Source organism: Hyperolius riggenbachi, chromosome 5, assembly GCF_040937935.1.
Source record: "Hyperolius riggenbachi isolate aHypRig1 chromosome 5, aHypRig1.pri, whole genome shotgun sequence".
NCBI lineage: Eukaryota > Metazoa > Chordata > Amphibia > Anura > Hyperoliidae > Hyperolius > Hyperolius riggenbachi.
This window is the reverse complement of record NC_090650.1, coordinates 406,961,173-406,978,235: the sequence shown is the minus strand read 5'-3', so window position 1 is coordinate 406,978,235 and position 17,063 is coordinate 406,961,173. Positions and strand designations below refer to the sequence as shown.

Below are 17,063 nucleotides of genomic sequence, written 5' to 3'. Positions count from 1 at the left end.
GGTATTTCCGCCTACTTCGGCGCCGAGAGGCATCAGAGCGCCTGCGCAGGAGCCAGGAAGGTAAATAATGACGTCACCGCTGCCCGGACTGCACGGAGGTCTACAGCGAGACCCCCGAGGGACGCAGGACGGCGTGGGAAGCCTCATTAGGATCCTGAGGCTTCCCCCACCCGAGGTGAGTACCCCCCAGGGGCCGTTTTGGCGTTACAGTTCCTCTTTAAAGCAGTAGGATTAGCCATACTATGCCAGGGAAAAAAAACACATATATAAGTAGATAAATACTTGATCTACTTACATAACACATGTATTGTACTGTCCACTTTTTGATTTCAGTGAATGTTATATAGTAAATGAAGAGAATTCTGTTCCTAGTGGGAACCATGTATTTTGCCCACAGTTTAGGCTAAATACTGATGTCATTTTTGCCCTATACTTTTTTTATTTTCTCCTCCAATCGTTGAGTCACCTCAGCCTTGCTTGTAAACACAATTGAGCAGGGGATCGTGTTTCAAATAAGCAGCTAGACAGGGAAATAAATGGAAGAGGAGGAATATATTATAGCTAAAAAGAACCCCCAGCATGCAACTGTTTGGCACTGACTACTAAAGGGCCAGTGCTCCTTAAGTACGGTATGTGATAACTCCAAATCATAACAGCAGAAAAAGTTTTGAATGCAGGATTAGCATCTTTATCACTTAATACACTCAGACCAGCTGCTGTTGAAATTTGATTTTTATGGTGACAATCCCACTTTAAAGGACTACTGTAGGGGGTAGGGGGAAAAAGAGTTAAACTTACCCGGGGCTTCTAATGGTCCCCCGCCCGCGCAGCCACTTACCGATGCTCCAGTCCCAGCCTCCAGTTCACTTCCAGAATTTGCGATTTTAAAGTCGGAAAACAACTGTGTCTGTGCGGCTGCGTCCTCGCTCCTGCTGATGTCACCGGGAGCGTACTGCACAGGCTGTACTGGGCTTGTGCTATACACTCCAGGTGACGTCAGCAGGAGCGAGGGTGCAGCCGTGCAGGTGCAGTGGTTTTCAGACTTTAAAGTCACAAGTTCCGGAAGTAAACTGGAGGCGGGGACCTGAGCATCGGTGAGTGGCTGCACAGGCACAGGACGTCTGCGGGGGACCATTAGAAGCCCCAGGTAAGTTCAACTCTTTTTCCCCTTACCGCCCTACAGTATTCCTTTAAACTACAATGGCCAACATTTTCTGGGTCCAACCTGGGGCAGGGGTGGGTGGGCCAATGTCAGGGGGCGGGCACGGGATATTATATTACACACCAACACTGGTTAATGTTGAAAAATATATATATATGGCAGGGCGAGATCTACGGCAGTTGCATATCATTTTACAGCCATTCTGAGAATTTCAAGACACAATAAAGTAAAGTCACAAATAATTTTATGAGACATTATCTGCTTGCGCGAATACAGTCTGCACCACAGTACCACAAAGTTTCTCCTGCACAAGTGGCTTCATGATACTGCGTAGGTGCGGACTGTACTCGCTCATGCGCAGTACATCAACGCTTGTGTTATGTACATGGACAGGAGTACAGCCACAAGAACAAATACAGCAAGATGTGGTTGTGAGAAGAAAAAAAGCACAGAGAGATCCGGGAGCCCAATCTGGTGCAATATCGTTAATAGTTCAGATAGGTGTAGAACAAAATTCAGTAGAGATTATACTCACAAGAATGGGTTGCTTGAAGAGGCAACCACTCGTTTTAGCATGTGGAGAAGTACCGCCTCCACTCGGCCTTTCAATGCTTGGCGGTCGCTGCTCCAAAAAATGATTTGTAGGTCGAAAGAGGTTCGACCATAATCACCCCTAAGAGTAGGATATATGGATAATTCTAGAATTGGGTTAAAAAGCGCCCGGGTTGATAGGATATACTATGTTTTAAAAAGGTAGCTATATATGGTACTTTTCAGTGATTTATCGTGTCCCATTATGGATAAAGGATAGTAGAGTTTCAAGATAAAAAAAAGGTCAGGTTTATTGATGCACTAGACAACGCGTTTCACGGCCACAGCCACTTCCTCAGGTCAATAACAGTGCCTGATAGGTAGTCAAACTGTGAGTCCGGGCGCCAAAGGTCTACAGCAAGAGCTTGTCAGATATTTTTAGAGAGCCCTTGTGCAGGAATGGTGGGCTCGAGAATGATACTGAGGTAAGTACATTTTACCTTATTTCTCCTTACGGGTTTACTTTTAGCACCCCCCCAACCAAAATATAATTAGACGGGATCTATCTACATGTAATTAAGCAGTGTGAGCCCACCATCACAAATTTAAATACACTGCCCAGAAACAGCTAAGTAGGCGACCCAAAAGAAGAAAGATGGGTTGTCAGCGTGGCCCCTAGCCCTAGGGACATCCGGTAGCCAACCTGGGACATTGTCTGGGACATACCTGTGTATGAGACGGGGGCGTAATTTTGGGACATGTCCCATGTGAATTGGCGACGTATGGTCACTGTAACTTTAAGCATTGTACCCCCCCAACCCAAAATATAATTAGGCAAAATCTCCCCACTTGTAATTAAAGGGCAGGTCCAGGGTTATAAAAAAAACTGCTTACCTTCCTCCGTGTGCGAGCGGCGCGGCCGCACACTTGTGCAGGCACAGAAGATGCCAACTTGGCGAGGTCGACATCTGCAAGGAAGGGAACCCGGAGTTGCGGCGAAGGACAAATAGTCTGCCAGGGGCTGGAGGAAGCCCCAGGTAAGCAGATGTACATTTTTTTTAACCCCCGACCTGTCCTTTAACCATTTCAGGGCCGCGGTGTTCAACCCCCTTGTGACTCTTTTGGAGGGACAGTCCCTCTTTGGGAGCCCTGTCCCTTTGTCCGTCTTTCCTCCTTATTTGTCCCTCTTTCAGGACTTTGTCCCTTTTTCTATGTAAATATATATATTTCTCAACTAAAAAATGTGTTTGATTGACTCTAAACTTTATTCCCATCCTTTAAATTGATATATTACTAATTTTAAAATGTTAATATGAAGGAAAATGAACCAGGATAGAAAGGACCAATGTGGTTTGAATGATAAAACAACATATTTTTCTTATTAAATCTTTATGGTATGTGTGAAAAGGGGTGTTACAGGGGCATGGTCAGGGGTGTGGCTTAAGTGTCCCTCTTTCTCATCTCAAAAAGTTGGGAGGTATGCTAAAAGGGCCACTGCAGCGGAGCTCCGTCATTAGAGCGGAGTTGCACCCGCATGCTCTCCTGCAAGCCCCATAGGAAGCTATTCACGCCAGTCGGCGTGCAGTGGTCCTGGGGCTGCAATTGGCGTGGAGAAGTTAACCAGTGTGAGCCCACCATCACAAACTATAAGTATGCTGTCCAGAAACAGCTATGTGAGGGACACAGGAGAAGAAAGCCAGTCAGAGTGGCCTCTTGCCCCCAACCTCAGTCACAGACACTGAGTATGGGAACCAATTGTAAGGCCACACAGTCCTGTGGCTGGGAGTGGGACAGTCAGCGACCCCCAATTCTAGGACATCTGTTCCACTATGCTAATTGCTCTGCCATCACTCTGCTGCAGTAAGTGAGAAGACACGCTTGCTGTAGCCCCTCCCACTCAGCTGCCCTCCCTCACGGAGGAACAGGAAGTGTGAGAACTAAGCAAGCATGCTGCTCTGTCACTCCCCTCCCAATAAGGATAGAGAAGTGCTGCCCTGCATCCCCTCTATGGAGCAGACTCTGGTGTAAACAGATCTACAGCAAGAGCAAGCAGGGAGAGTGAGTACTGGGATGTGTGCTGCAGTGGGGAGCCTCTGGTCCTATAGCTCTTATTGCTGGGAGGGGGTCTGGGGAGGGCAGCAGAGCAGAGGGAGATGTAGAAGAATGTATTATGTGCAACTTCATTACAACTCTCCCTTCCAAACCCCTGTGAGAGATCAGACGGTGACATACAAGCTGGGATTTGTAGTTCCACAGGTATTGTGGGTTTTTGATCTAATTTGCCTGCCACTGGACACCTCTTTCCTCCTCTTATTTAACCATTTACCTTCATTATGTGTCCCATCTCTCAGTCTCTGTCATTCCTGCGTCTTGCCCTTCTCCGTCACTCTTCTATATTGCCACTCTTTTTTCTCATCCATTTTGCCCCCTCTCTCTCTCTTTCCCATCTCCACCCTTTCCCTTCTCACTCCCTCACTTTTGTCCCATACAGGGCCGTGCTGAGGCAGAGGCGAGAGAGGCTCCAGCCTCAGGGCACAGTGTAGGAGGGGTGCACAACTCACTCAGGTATCATTCCTCTATTGTGTTTGAAGCAGAGACAAATAAGAAAATGGAATACATGGCAGTGACTGCAAGCCAGATAACTAGAGATTAAGGTGTTGGGGACCCTGGGGTGCCTCTTAGTCTAATAGCTATCAGTGTGTGAAGGCGGGGGTGGGAGGGATGGAGGGGCGCACTTTGGTGTCTCAGCCTTGGGTGCTTAAGGACCTTCTCCCGGCTCTGGTGTTCCCAGCTGTCTTGCTCACATGTGCACATTTATGATATCACTCTTTTCCCCTGTTCTGCCATCTTTCCCCCACTTACTCTCTCCATTGTCATTGCCCTTCAGTCTTGCCTCCGTCTGTTGAGCACCCGCTGCTGCTAATTTATTATTATGTATTTATACAGCACTGACATTTTCCGCAGCACTTTACAGAGTACATATACAAGACAAGACCAATAACATTTATATTGCGCTTTTCTCCTGGCAGACTCAAAACGCCAGAGCAGCAGCCACTAGGAGGCGCTCTATAGGCAGTAGCAGTGTTAGGGAGACTTGCCCAAGGTCTCCTACTGAATAAGGTAAAGGGGGAAGAGGCGCCCGGAGCAGATAAAATACGTTAAAAACAAATAAAATGAAAAAAGTGAGGTGGCTTATCTCAATGAAGACGAATTCACGTATTAATAGAATTTTATTGCACTGGCAACACGTTTTGTGGGTGCAATAACCTTAATAGCCACAAATAAGGCGAGGCACCTTATTTGTGGCTACAAGCACTATTATGGCACTGCTATTTGCCCTGAGGAAGTGGGTATGCACCCACGAAACGCGTTGCCAGTGCAATAAAATCCTATTAATACATGAATTTGTCTTCATTGAGGTAAGCCACCTCACTTTTTTCATTTTATTTGTTGTTAACGTATTTTATCTGCTCCGGGCGCCTCTTCCCCCTTTACCTTGTGCCTTCACCCTCCTTTTGGAAAGGGGATCAACCCTCTTTGACCAATTTAGGTCATTTTAGGTTTGCTTTTTACCAAGAGTGCGACCATCACCAGCTCCGTCTGGTCACCCGAGTGGAGTCGGGGTTATACATCTCCACCTGCTTCTAGTGGTCGGTTGCCCTTCTGCAGCCCACCTTTGTGAGTATAATACATCCCCATATTTTATATACTTCTGGTACTGTCACATACTGCACCATTTGGGCTCCTGTTGCCTCTGTGTTTTCTTTCTGCAGGGTGCAATTTTTATTATCCCTACTTTTTGTCCTACTGAATTAGTGCTGGCTTACTGAACAGGCAGAGCCGAGATTCAAACCCTGGTCTCCTGTGTCAGAGGCAGAGCCCTTAACCATTACACCATCCAGCCACTGTCAGTGACTATCCTCAGTGAACGATGTAATTACAGCGCAGCAGATTTGGGTGCAGCCGGCGCCACCATAGGCCATAATAGAAATTACGGCTATAGTGGCGCACAGTCAGTAACTTTGGCGCCGTCAGAAGACGGAGCTGAAGTTGCTCTTAAAACACTGTAATTTGGTTTCCAGCAATAGCTGAAAAACCGAATTACATTATTCCCCACTATCCACGTGGACCTGGAGGGGGAATAGTATTTAACACCGCCGGGAACTTGTGCAGCAGCAGGATGAGCCATATACTGGCTGTATCCTGCACCCAAGTCTCCCGGCGGCTAAATCATATGTATCCATCCTCAGAGGAGCTCACAAGCTAATCCTACCATAGTCAAAGTCTAATGTCCTACCATATTATTATTATGTATTTATATATCACTGACATCTGCATCACTTTACAGAGTACATTGTCATGTCACTGGCTGTCCTCAGAGGACTTCACAATCCAACTCCTACCATAGTCATAGTCTAGTGTCCTACCATATTATTATTATGTATTTATATAGCACTGACATCTTCTGCAGCACTTTACAGGGTACATTGTCATGTCACTGACTGTCCTCAGAGGAGCTCACAATCTAATCCTACCATTGTCATAGTCTAATGATCTACCATATTATTATTTATTTATACAGCACTTTAAGCAGCAGTTGACTGAGTACATGATCATGCCACTGACTGTCCTCGGAGGAGCTCACAATCTAAATTAGTATGTACAGTATTTATATAGCATTTATATCTTCAACAACACTTTATAGAGTACATAGTTTTGTCACTGCCTGTCCTAACAATCTAATCCTACCATCTCACCAGTCGGTGACATGATTATGTACTGTGGAAAGTGCTGCAGGAAATGTCAGTGCTATATAAATATATAATATTATTTAGTATTTATATAGTGCCGGCATATTCTGCAGTGCTGTACAGAGTATATATGGTCTTGTCACTAACTGTCCCTTAGAGGGGCTCACTATCTAATCCCTACCATAGTCATATATATCTGTTGTAGAATAGGGCTGATTTTAGGGGGAAGCCAATTAACTTATCTGTACGTTTTGGGGATATGAGAGGAAACCAGAGTACCCAGAGGAAACCCACCCAGACACGAGGAGACCATACAAAATCTGTGCAGCTGGAGCTCTGGGTGGGAGTTAGTCACGGCCAGGGGTCTATCTTTTGTCAATGACACGACTATAAATTTTGTAAAGTGCTGCAGAAGCCATCAATGTTAGGCCTGGAACCCACTAGCAGAACGTTACTAAGCAATTTCTAATAAGTTGAGATTTGAAAAGCTCTTGTTAATATAATGCAATGGATGTGATCCCACTTGAACGATGTGATTTAATTTTTTTAAAAAATCACCGGTAGTGTTGCATTAGCAAGACCTTTTCAAAATTACTAGTGCTTAGAAATGGCTTTAGTAACAAACTGCTAGTGGGTTCCAGGCCTATCACTGATACACAATGATAATATTAAAAATAATGGCTTATTCTATAGTACTTAGAATATTGTTTCCCAGCAGACAAGGAAACTCCTACATGGCCTTGCTGGGGACCCAATCATTTCTAGCGAGTCTTTGGCTGGGTTCACATACTTGCACACTGTTATTTAGCTCCGCCCATGATCTGTTGTGACCATGCCCAATTGTTGCTGAGGCTCTCTGCATATGCCCCATGGGGCCTCTTCTTCTGTTTCGCACAAGGGCCCACTATTGCCTGTGTCTGCCACCGTGATTATCCAAGTAATCGCCGCACCCCTTTCCCACTGTTGCACTTCATTTTTAACTTAATTGTTAACATTTTCCTGCATCTGTGTTTAGGTTCAAAAAAGCCCGAGGTGGGTTCAAAAAAAAAAAAAAAAAGTAGGCTACCTGATCCGCAGGGCTGAGCAGATCAGGTAGCCGCAAAAACCGCCGCTCCTGTGGGCCGCAATGGCCCATTTCCACTTTGACCTCTGGGTCGCGACACTGCACTGAGAGACTGTGTGTCCCTCACGGCGTGCAGGGAGGTGGGGGAGCGGAAGGGGGCGCGGCCAGGGGAGAGAGAGCTGCCCAATGGCAGCTCAGGAAATCTTGCAGGAACTCCCCTGGCGGGCATTTTGAACAGGGAATTCCTCTCCCGTCTGTTTACCTCTGAGTTAGCGACAAATAGCGCGGCGGTGGGGGGGCAGATAGAGACAGTGTTGGGACACAGAGCCATGTCATTAGGCAGAGACCATGCCTCTGTGTCCCATTCGCGCCCCCCCCCCCCCCCAAGAACCACCTCAGGTTCTCTTTAACCTCCTTGGTGGTAACCCCGAGCTAGGGTCGGGGCAGAAAACTGCAGCTCAGAGCGGTAATCCCGACATGTGCTCGGGGTAGCCGCCGGAAGCTGTATGCAGATCAATGTGCGCAGCGGGTGTTCCTACATACCTCCCGCGGCATCCCGACGTCGGCCGCCATTCTTCTTCCGCTCCTCAGAGGCTCTGCTTCGTCCTGGCGAGATCGCTCACTTGAGAGTTGCAGCGCCACCCGGAGGATGGAGGGAAAACTGCAGCGCTGGAGCCAGGGAGGTGGTGAGTGATTGTGGAGCAGCTGCAGATCTCCCTGGCAGCATGATTTTTTCAACATTTTAGGGTCTGAAAGGGTGCAAAAAAATTGTACCGCTTTTAGACCCTAAAATCATAACGCCAAGGGGGTTAAGTCTGTGGGAGCATTCGAAAATCGCATATTAAGAGATTTACTATGCCTTTTTTTTTTTTGTGGTTTCCCTATGTGGTGTGAAGCCAGCCACAAAATCACGCGCTGCAAAGGAAGGACAATTGCAACCACATAGGGGTGCCACGACCAGAGATGGATTAATGGGAACCTGAACCGAGTAAAATTATGTAAAATAAACACATGATATACCTATATGAATACTATATACTTACCTCGCCACCAGTTCCTCTCAGAACCTCACCATTTTCTTCTTACAACAATTCCTCCCAGTTCTGACAAGATTTTGTTAAAACTGAAATATATCAGTTGCTGTCAGTTATATATCAGTTGCTGTCAGTTATAGATCAGTTGCTGTCAGTTATAACTAAAAGGAGAACTGATGAGCAAGGTAATGTCCATGTTTCCCTATGGCTCAAGCGGGGATATTACAGTTTAACAGTGTGACCAGGAAGTTGTTATGGGGTAACAGGCATTTTCAAAATGGAGACCAAAGAATTCCATTGATCACAGTGGATAAACAGGATGTAGGAGAGAAGAAAGAGATTGAGGAGCAGACAACAGGGGAGGTAAGTATGATGTGTGTACTAGTATGTTTATTTTGACATTTAATTTGCAGTTCAGGTTTGCTTTAAGATGTAATGGGGCTCTAGGCAAGGTAGTAGATTTGGGGCTCCCATGTGGTGTTTTTGCTAAGCTGCAGTGGAGAGAGGTCAGAGAAGGTGGCAGGTGGAGCCCTTGACACCCACTGGGCCCCAAGCACCTGCCTAGGTTGCCTGGTGGATGTAGCTGCTCTGGCCAAGAAGCATGGAAAATTGCGGTTAGATCGTAGCATGCTTGCAACAGTGAATTTGCAGTGAAAGAAGCCTAAGCCTGGAGTTGTGCTTTCATATCGGCTGATGACAATGAAAAAGGAAAATATATCTCATAGACTCAGCCGACAGTTTAGAAATGACTTGGATGAATGTCATAAATATAGCGTATTATACATGATTGTATACTCTGGCTAAACTTAGCCTGTGGACGCTGCGCATTCTACTTGCTGCAGCTACACACGCTTGCTAAACTTAGCCATTAGCATCGGAATGCTGTAAAATCCCTGTCTCTCTGTGCGCCTGCTAAACTACAGCCTATACACATTGCAAACGGAACAGCAATGTGAATTCCTGTCTAGTCGGTAACTAGTAATACACGTCACAAACAACAGTATGATTTGACAATGACTACAAGTGATAAAAGTAAAAATATACAGGGAATTAAAGTTAACACAGATAGGCAGTTACTTCCTGTGGAATAAAATTACTCTGCAAAAAGGAAACAGACAGCAGAGAGCACTTGTGTACTGATCTGTCTGGACAGGCCAGAGGCCCAATCCAGATCGCTAATCTTGGGCAAGCCTCCCTAACACTGCTACTGCCTATAGAGCGCACCCTAGTGGCTGCTGCTCTGGCGCTTTGAGTCCGCCAGGAGAAAAGCGCGATATAAATGTTATTTGTCTTGTCTAATCGCAATTCCTCAGCGGTTTATACAGCGGTATCTGGAGCGATATTCGGCCTTTTAGAAGCGACTTTATTTTAGTGCTTGCGATTTCCATTTCTTTATTTCTTTTATGGTTCGGGTAGTAAAATTGCTGTAAAATCGCTTTTGTACAGCGATTGCAAAGTGACTTTGCAGCGCTTCTACTGTATCTACATCCCAATCAGTAGCGGATACCACCTTTCCCATGAGAAATCTTTTCATTTTCTCAAACGGATCATCAGGGGGCTCTGTATGGCTGATTTTTTTGGTGAAACCCCCTCCCACAGTGTAATGTCAGGACCATGGTGCTGACATCACACTGTGGGAGTCTTGTTGCATTTTGGGAAATAATACCTGTTTACAGCTGTTTCAAACTGCAAAGAAAAAGCAAGCAGCATCTCCTTCCAGTGACATCACGTGCCAGCAGTAAAAAATGTCACCATGTGATAAATGTCAGAATGTAAATCAGGGAGAGGAAAGATTTTACAATGGGCAAACACTAACTAAATCATGTATACATAATTATTGTAAAAATTAAGCACTTTTTTATTACCGTCCATTATTTTCACTGGAGTTCTTTAAATTAGAAAAAACCCAGCAGTTTCACTTACCCATAATGCCCCTCTGCGATGTGGGCTGCTCCGCGAGTTGCCAGCAACTGAACATGCACGGTAACGCCTGGAACCCACTAGAGCGTATTTGTGAGCGTTTCAATTGCTAGTGATTTTCCTAAACGCTCTGCCAATGTAAAAGGACGGGGCATACAGGTAGTCCCCGGTTAACGAACGAGATAGGGACTGTAGGTTCGATCTCAACCTGAATCTGTTCTTAAGTCGGAACATTGTGCCATCTCTGTCCCCTGTACCTCCTCTGTGCCCCCTGTGCCTCCAGTGTCCCCCTCTGTGTCACCTCTGCCCTCTGTTCCTCCTCTGTGCCCCCCTGTGCCTCTAGTGTCCCCCTCTGTGTCACCTCTGCCCTCTGTACCTCCTCTGTGCCCCCCTGTGCCTCCAGTGTCCCCCCCCTGTGTCACCTCTGCCCTCTTTACCTCCTCTGTGCCCCCCTGTGCCTCCAGTGTCCCCCCCTGTGTCACCTCTGCCCTCTGTACCTCCTCTGTGCCCCCCTGTGCCTCCAGTGTCCCCCTCTGTGTCACCTCTGCCCTCTGTACCTCCTCTGTGCCCCCCTGTGCCTCCAGTGTCCCCCCCCTGTGTCACCTCTGCCCTCTGTACCTCCTCTGTGCCCCCCTGTGCCTCCAGTGTCCCCCTCTGTGTCACCTCTGCCCTCTGTACCTCCTCTGTGCCCCCTGTGCCTCCAGTGTCCCCCTCTGTGTCACCTCTGCCCTCTGTACCTCCTCTGTGCCCCCCTGTGCCTCCAGTGTCCCCCTCTGTGTCACCTCTGCCCTCTGTACCCCCTTTGTGCCCCCCTGTGCCTCCAGTGTCCCCCTCTGTGTCACCTCTGCCCTCTGTACCTCCTCTGTGCCCCCCTGTGCCTCCAGTGTCCCTCTCTGTGTCACCTCTGTCCCATGTACCTCCTCTGTGCCTCCAGTGTCCCCCTCTGTGTCACCTCTGCCCTCTGTACCTCCTCTGTGCCTCCAGTGTTCCCCCCTGTGTCACCTCTGCCCTCTGTACCTCCTCTGTGCCCCCCTGTGCCTCCAGTGTCCCCCCTGTGTCACCTCTGCCCTCTGTACCTCCTCTGTGCCCCCCTGTGCCTCCAGTGTCCCCCTCTGTGTCACCTCTGCCCTCTGTACCTCCTCTGTGCCTCCAGTGTCCCCCCCTGTGTCACCTCTGCCCTCTGTACCTCCTCTGTGCCCCCCTGTGCCTCCAGTGTCCCCCTCTGTGTCACCTCTGCCCTCTGTACCTGCTTATACAAGTTTAAAAGCCATTTTTTCTTTTAATTTTTCAAAATCGATTTTCTCAAAAACGACAAGTCCAATTTGAAAAAAAATGTGGGGCTTGTTCCCATGGAAACACAGAATCTATGCCGTTCGTAAGTCGGGGACTACCTGTATTCCACTAGATTAAGTTAATTGCAATCGCAGGACATGCAGAATTTTGGGAGCGTTTCCATTATAATGAATTATACAGGAGCAGGGAAAGCGCTCCCCAAATCACTTGCAAAACTCTTATCACAAATCGCTAGCGATTGCGACAGTACTTTGCGCATTCTAGTGGGTCCCAGGCTTTCCTGAAATATCTGGTCCCGGTTTGATCTCTGTGGAAATACAGGGCAACGAACATGGACTTTTCTGTTGAATGATCTCACCTTATTAACTCACAGTTTATCTCTCCCTAACTGACTTAGCTCATGATGTATTTCTCCTTAGTTATTTGCATATTCAGCAGTGATGCATTGTGGGAGACCTCATATCCTCACTCCAACCTGAATAATCACAAATACCTTCTGTTTTAAGAAGGCAAACTTCTGTTTTGCACAGCATTTTAGTAAGAGGGCTTTTTGGTCCATTGTAGCCCCCGTACACACTCCTAGAAGTTCTGGTTCACCATGAGCTTGCTGGGTAATCTGTAACTCTTATTAATACAGCAAAAGGGGCCCCTAGATCTAATGACGATGGGCAGATTTGATAGAGATACAAATCTCTTTCTGATTGAATCTGATTGATTACAGATCGATTATATGCTGAACGTTGGTCTTGTGACGCCGCATCCGCCGCCTTGCCGGCCTGATGATATCCCCCCTAATGGACGGACGGAGCCAGGAGCCAGCGGTGGACACAGACAGGTATACTGCATCGGGCACCAAGGAGGCACATTAGAAATGAGCGGGACAGTGCGCAGGGGGGGGGGGGGGTTTGGGATGGTGGGGTTATGGTTTGGCTGCATTCGCTACTTGCCATTACTGTCGCGTGACCAATCGATAACAATGGCCCGACATCTTGCAGCATGTCCGATCAATATGTCATACAATTTTGGTCCACAATTGGTCGCATGTATCGATCAGACATCCTGCAAGATGTCGGCCCGTTGTTGTCGATCCGGCATGCTCGTTGCCTCACCGATTGTTATCCGATTCGATAATAATTTTCTAATCTGCTGGAGGATCGGTCGCCAAGTTGATCGATGTATCGCCACCTTAAGGGCTTGTTCGCACTCTGGGCTTGATTCACTAAGGCTGCTTTCACAGTGCGACGTTACAGCCGCACGTTAGCAGCAGCACGTTAGCAGCAGCCCCCAACACAGAACAACTGACAGCAATGATAAATGAATGGGCTGTTCACAGTGCAGACGTTGCGTTGGTGTCTAACGCTGCACGTTAAATGAAAGTGCTGCATGCTGTGCGTTATACCCGTATTTCGCTGCGTTAGAATGTTTGCACGTTTGTTTTTGTTTTTTTTAAATGTGCCGCATGCGCTGTTTTTGTTCGCTCCGTATGCGTCAAAAAGTACGCATCAAGAGACGCATCACACAGTTCAATGTAACGTCCAACTTCTAAGCTAACATGCGTTGCGTTAGGGGCACGTTATGCGACATTAACGTCGCATCAAACGCAACGTCCAAGTGTAAAAGATCCCTAAAGTGTGATAACTGTGAACACGGCTGCGCTATGTGATTTGCGCGAGTTTGCTGCAATTTTCGCGTGCAAATTTTTGCGTACGCATGCTAACGTGAATTTTAGCACGTGTTAACCTTTGCGTTCATGCAAAAAAATGTTCACGCAAAAAAATCACAGCAAACTTGCGCGAATCACATAGCGCGGCTGTGATGACAGTTATCACACATTAGTGAATCCAGCCCTATGAGCGCTTTTCGATTTTTTTCTTTCAAGCGCTGACGATTTTTAAAAGTGCTTGTGTAATGATTCTCAATGTGAGGGTTCTCACGTGAGCGATGAGCTTTCTTTCCAATCGCAAACGCGGCTCCTGCACCATTTTCTAAACGTTTGCGATTCAATGGAAGGTATAGGGAAATAGCTAAGCGCTTGGAAATATCACTCGGAAAAGCTATTTTGTGATCGCTTTTCTTCACAAACTACATTACTGATATTCAGTTCCAGGTCGAAGAGTTCACTTCCTGTTTGTCTGCAGGACGAAAAGCTCAAATCGCCTAACAAAAGCGCTTAGAAAAACGCTTCTAAAAATCGGAAATCGCTCAGAAAGCGCTGCGAAAATCCCTTACAAAAGCGCTCACAAAAGTGCTCAGCGCTTGCAATTCCTAATGTGGACAAGGCTTGAGGCTCAAACACTAAGAATCCAGCGCAGGAGATTTGGGCGCAGCCGGCGCCACCATAGGCCGTAATAGGTATTACGGCTATAGCAGCGCACTGAGTGTAACTTCGGTACTATCAGAAGACGGAGCTGAAGTTAAATTTAAAACACAATAATTCGGCCACCAGCAATAGCTGAAAGCCGACTTACATCATTCACCCACCATCCATAGCGGCCTGGAGGGGGAATAGTAATTAACACGGCCGGGACTTGTGCAGCAGCAGAACCATTTACCGGCTGTATCCTGCGCCCAAGTCTCCCGCACCGATTCATCTCTTACGCCGGAGGTTTTGTTCACATCTAAAACTGAAATCACAAACCCCAGCGATTTTCGATTTTTTGCGCTTTTTTTTGCACCTCCCAGCGCTCCACTGTGCGCTACAATTTTGTACAAAGCGCTTTTGCAGAGCGATTCTGTTTTTTCACTTCCTGACGTCCGTTTTCAATAATACATTAATAAATACAATGTATTTATTCATAAAAGTGTGAACGCAATCGCCGGATAAAGCGATTTGTTGCGCTTTTCCTATACCTTCCATTGTAGCAAAATCACCCCGGAAATGGTACAGGCAGCGCTTTGCTGAGCGGAAAGCGGACCAAATGCGCTGGTATGAGTATATGATATAAAGCGATTTCAGGGCGTTTTTAAAAATCGACGGTGTCCCCCCAAAAAACGCTAAACGCCCCAGGTGGGAACAGGCTCTGACTGTGTATCTGTCAATCTATCATCTGTCAAGCAGAAAGAAACCTATAGACTGTAGGTATGTGGGCAGCACAACTGGACGGATGAATAATATAAAACACAAAGATCTTCTCCCAATGTCATGCAGAGCAGACTGGTGTAGAGTTCCCTCTGTGGCTGCTCCTCCCAGGCTGTTTGTACTGCATTAGGCACTGGTGCTTTGCACACTTGTGTTAACCATTTGCAGGTTAATCCCTGCTTCCTTGTATTGTGTGTCATCCTGATGTCAATTACTACAGCTGCTGGCAAGCTTCATTCACAAAAAAAAGTAAGAGAAAGAAACACAAAAAAAAACTTTTCACTGAACTTCCAGGAGTTATTAGCTCAGCAGCCATAAACCCCTCAATGCCTCCCTCCCCTCCCCCATCCCTGTAAGCTATGATTACACTGCTTTTGTAAAGGACTTGTCCCCCTCACCACCAGTGACTTTATTCAGCTGTGTTAGCCCCTGGTGTGGTTACAGGAGGCCACTGCTATGAGGGTATTTCACAAACTAGTTTTATTTGATACTCTTCTAGACCGTGGCTTTATCTTATCAGATATTTAAGGATTTGGAGGGAAGCTAAGTGCAGGTAGTCCCCGGTTTACAAACAGTTGACTTACAAATGATTCGCAGTTACAAACCCGGCATTCCTGCGTGATGACATCATTACCACGAGCCTGTGCTGATCAAGACAGAGACAGTGGTGGGTTTCAGAGGGACTTGGGACTGTCTTAAAGGTGAGTAGAAAGCAGTGGCCACTTATAGGGGCAGCGGTGACACAAAGGGGGCGCAGTGGCACAACGTGGAGAAGAAACAGAAAGGGGGTACAAATGTCACATAGGGGGTGAGAGGTGACAGAAAGGGGGCACACTAGGTACAAATTGGGCAGCTGAAGTGCAGAGAGGGCATCAAAGGACATTAGAAGGCCCAGAGGGGACACAGGGGTGCAGGAAGTGACACAAAGGGATAGGAGGTGACACAGGGAGACAGGAGGTGGCTTAGAGGGACAGGAAAGGGGCAGTAGGGAGACACTGAAGGCACAGTGGGGGAAAAAAGGGGAACAGTAGAGACATTGGTGGCATAGAGAGGGCACATTGGGACAGAGGGAGATACTTTAGGTACAGAATTCCAACTTACAAATGGATTTAGGTTAAGAACAAACCTATGGTCTCTATCAGAGGGGTACAGTACAGACACTGGGGGCACAGGGGGCAGGGATTGACACAGGGGGACAGGAGGGGGCATAGGTGGACAGGAGGAGTGCAGTAGGGAGACACTGAAGGGACAGCAGAACAGTGAGGGCCACAGAAGAGGACAGTATGGACACTGATGGTACAGAGAAGGGCAGGAATTGACACAGAAGGGCAAGGAGATGGAATAGGAGGACAGGAAGGGGCAGTAGGGAGACTTCCTTACAAGAATGCGTTGCTGTGCAGATTAGTCCACAGAGCAGCTGTATCCCTATCAGTATTACTGAATGAATGGGGTCAGCGCTGCTGCAGAACGCTACACAGGCACTGGAAATATGCACAACCACTTACTTAGTGACGCCAGGCAAAAATGAAAATGTATATATGTGTAGTAATCTCTCTCCCCCCCGATTTATTTTGGGCTCTGTTGACAGTGGTGTGTTGTTGAGTAATGTGAGGGGCCCATAGTAATGCAGATCATCGGAATGCGACTTTTCCGTTCCATTGCGATCCTGTTTTTGTAGGGAACGCAAGTCCCACTGTGAATGTAGACTATGGGCCCTTTCACACTTACTGCATTCAGTTCCGTTTCGTCGTTCAAAAACGCCACATCCCAATGTAGTAGCAGTGATAGCCCCATGGGCGGTGTGGCGGGTCTCGTCATGGCGACGCAAGAGCTGTGGTGTGTGATTAACATTGAAATGAGGCGTACTCTCACTGTACAGTACGCCCTCACGATATGGTCGCACTGCAGCGGTAACGTGGTGTGACATTTCAGGAACGTTGCGGTACGATTGTAGATCAGATGCATTGCAATGGAAAGTCTGACAGGGGCCTAATGCTGGGAATACACAATGAGTTTTTTTGGCAGATAGATGGTTTGATAGATAATTTCCAAGAGGTCCGATCTGATTTCGATGGTTTTTTTCTGATCGATTTTCTCATAGAAGTGAATGGATTTCGATCGGAAAAACGATCGGAAAATCCAGTGGAAAAATGATCGGCCAGTAAATCTTTTTCAAAATCTCATCATGTATTCCAAGCATTAGGGATTCCTGTGCTGGATAATGTCACCA

General features: G+C 47.1%; 1 protein-coding gene and 1 long non-coding RNA gene across 6 annotated transcripts in view; one reads left to right on the top strand and one right to left on the bottom strand.

The window, feature by feature from the left end:
- Positions 1-17,063, bottom strand: part of LOC137519147 (uncharacterized) — an 82,883-nt gene that overhangs the window by 25,164 nt on the left and 40,656 nt on the right. The gene's annotated exons all lie outside the window — the stretch shown is intronic.
- The window catches only part of TRPS1 (transcriptional repressor GATA binding 1), a 415,290-nt gene continuing 401,869 nt past the window's right edge, over positions 3,643-17,063 (top strand). For 4 of the 5 annotated variants that reach the window (XM_068237938.1, XM_068237932.1, XM_068237935.1 and 1 more), the window contains exons 1-2: positions 3,667-3,751; positions 12,476-12,589. Coding sequence is in view for 1 of the 5 variants with exons in the window: in XM_068237932.1 (XP_068094033.1) it covers positions 12,534-12,589 (56 nt within the window). In the remaining 4 variants the exon portion in view is untranslated. Of the gene's footprint in view, positions 3,752-12,475; positions 12,590-17,063 lie in introns of all 5 variants that reach the window. The other variant, XM_068237943.1, reaches the window with a different exon arrangement.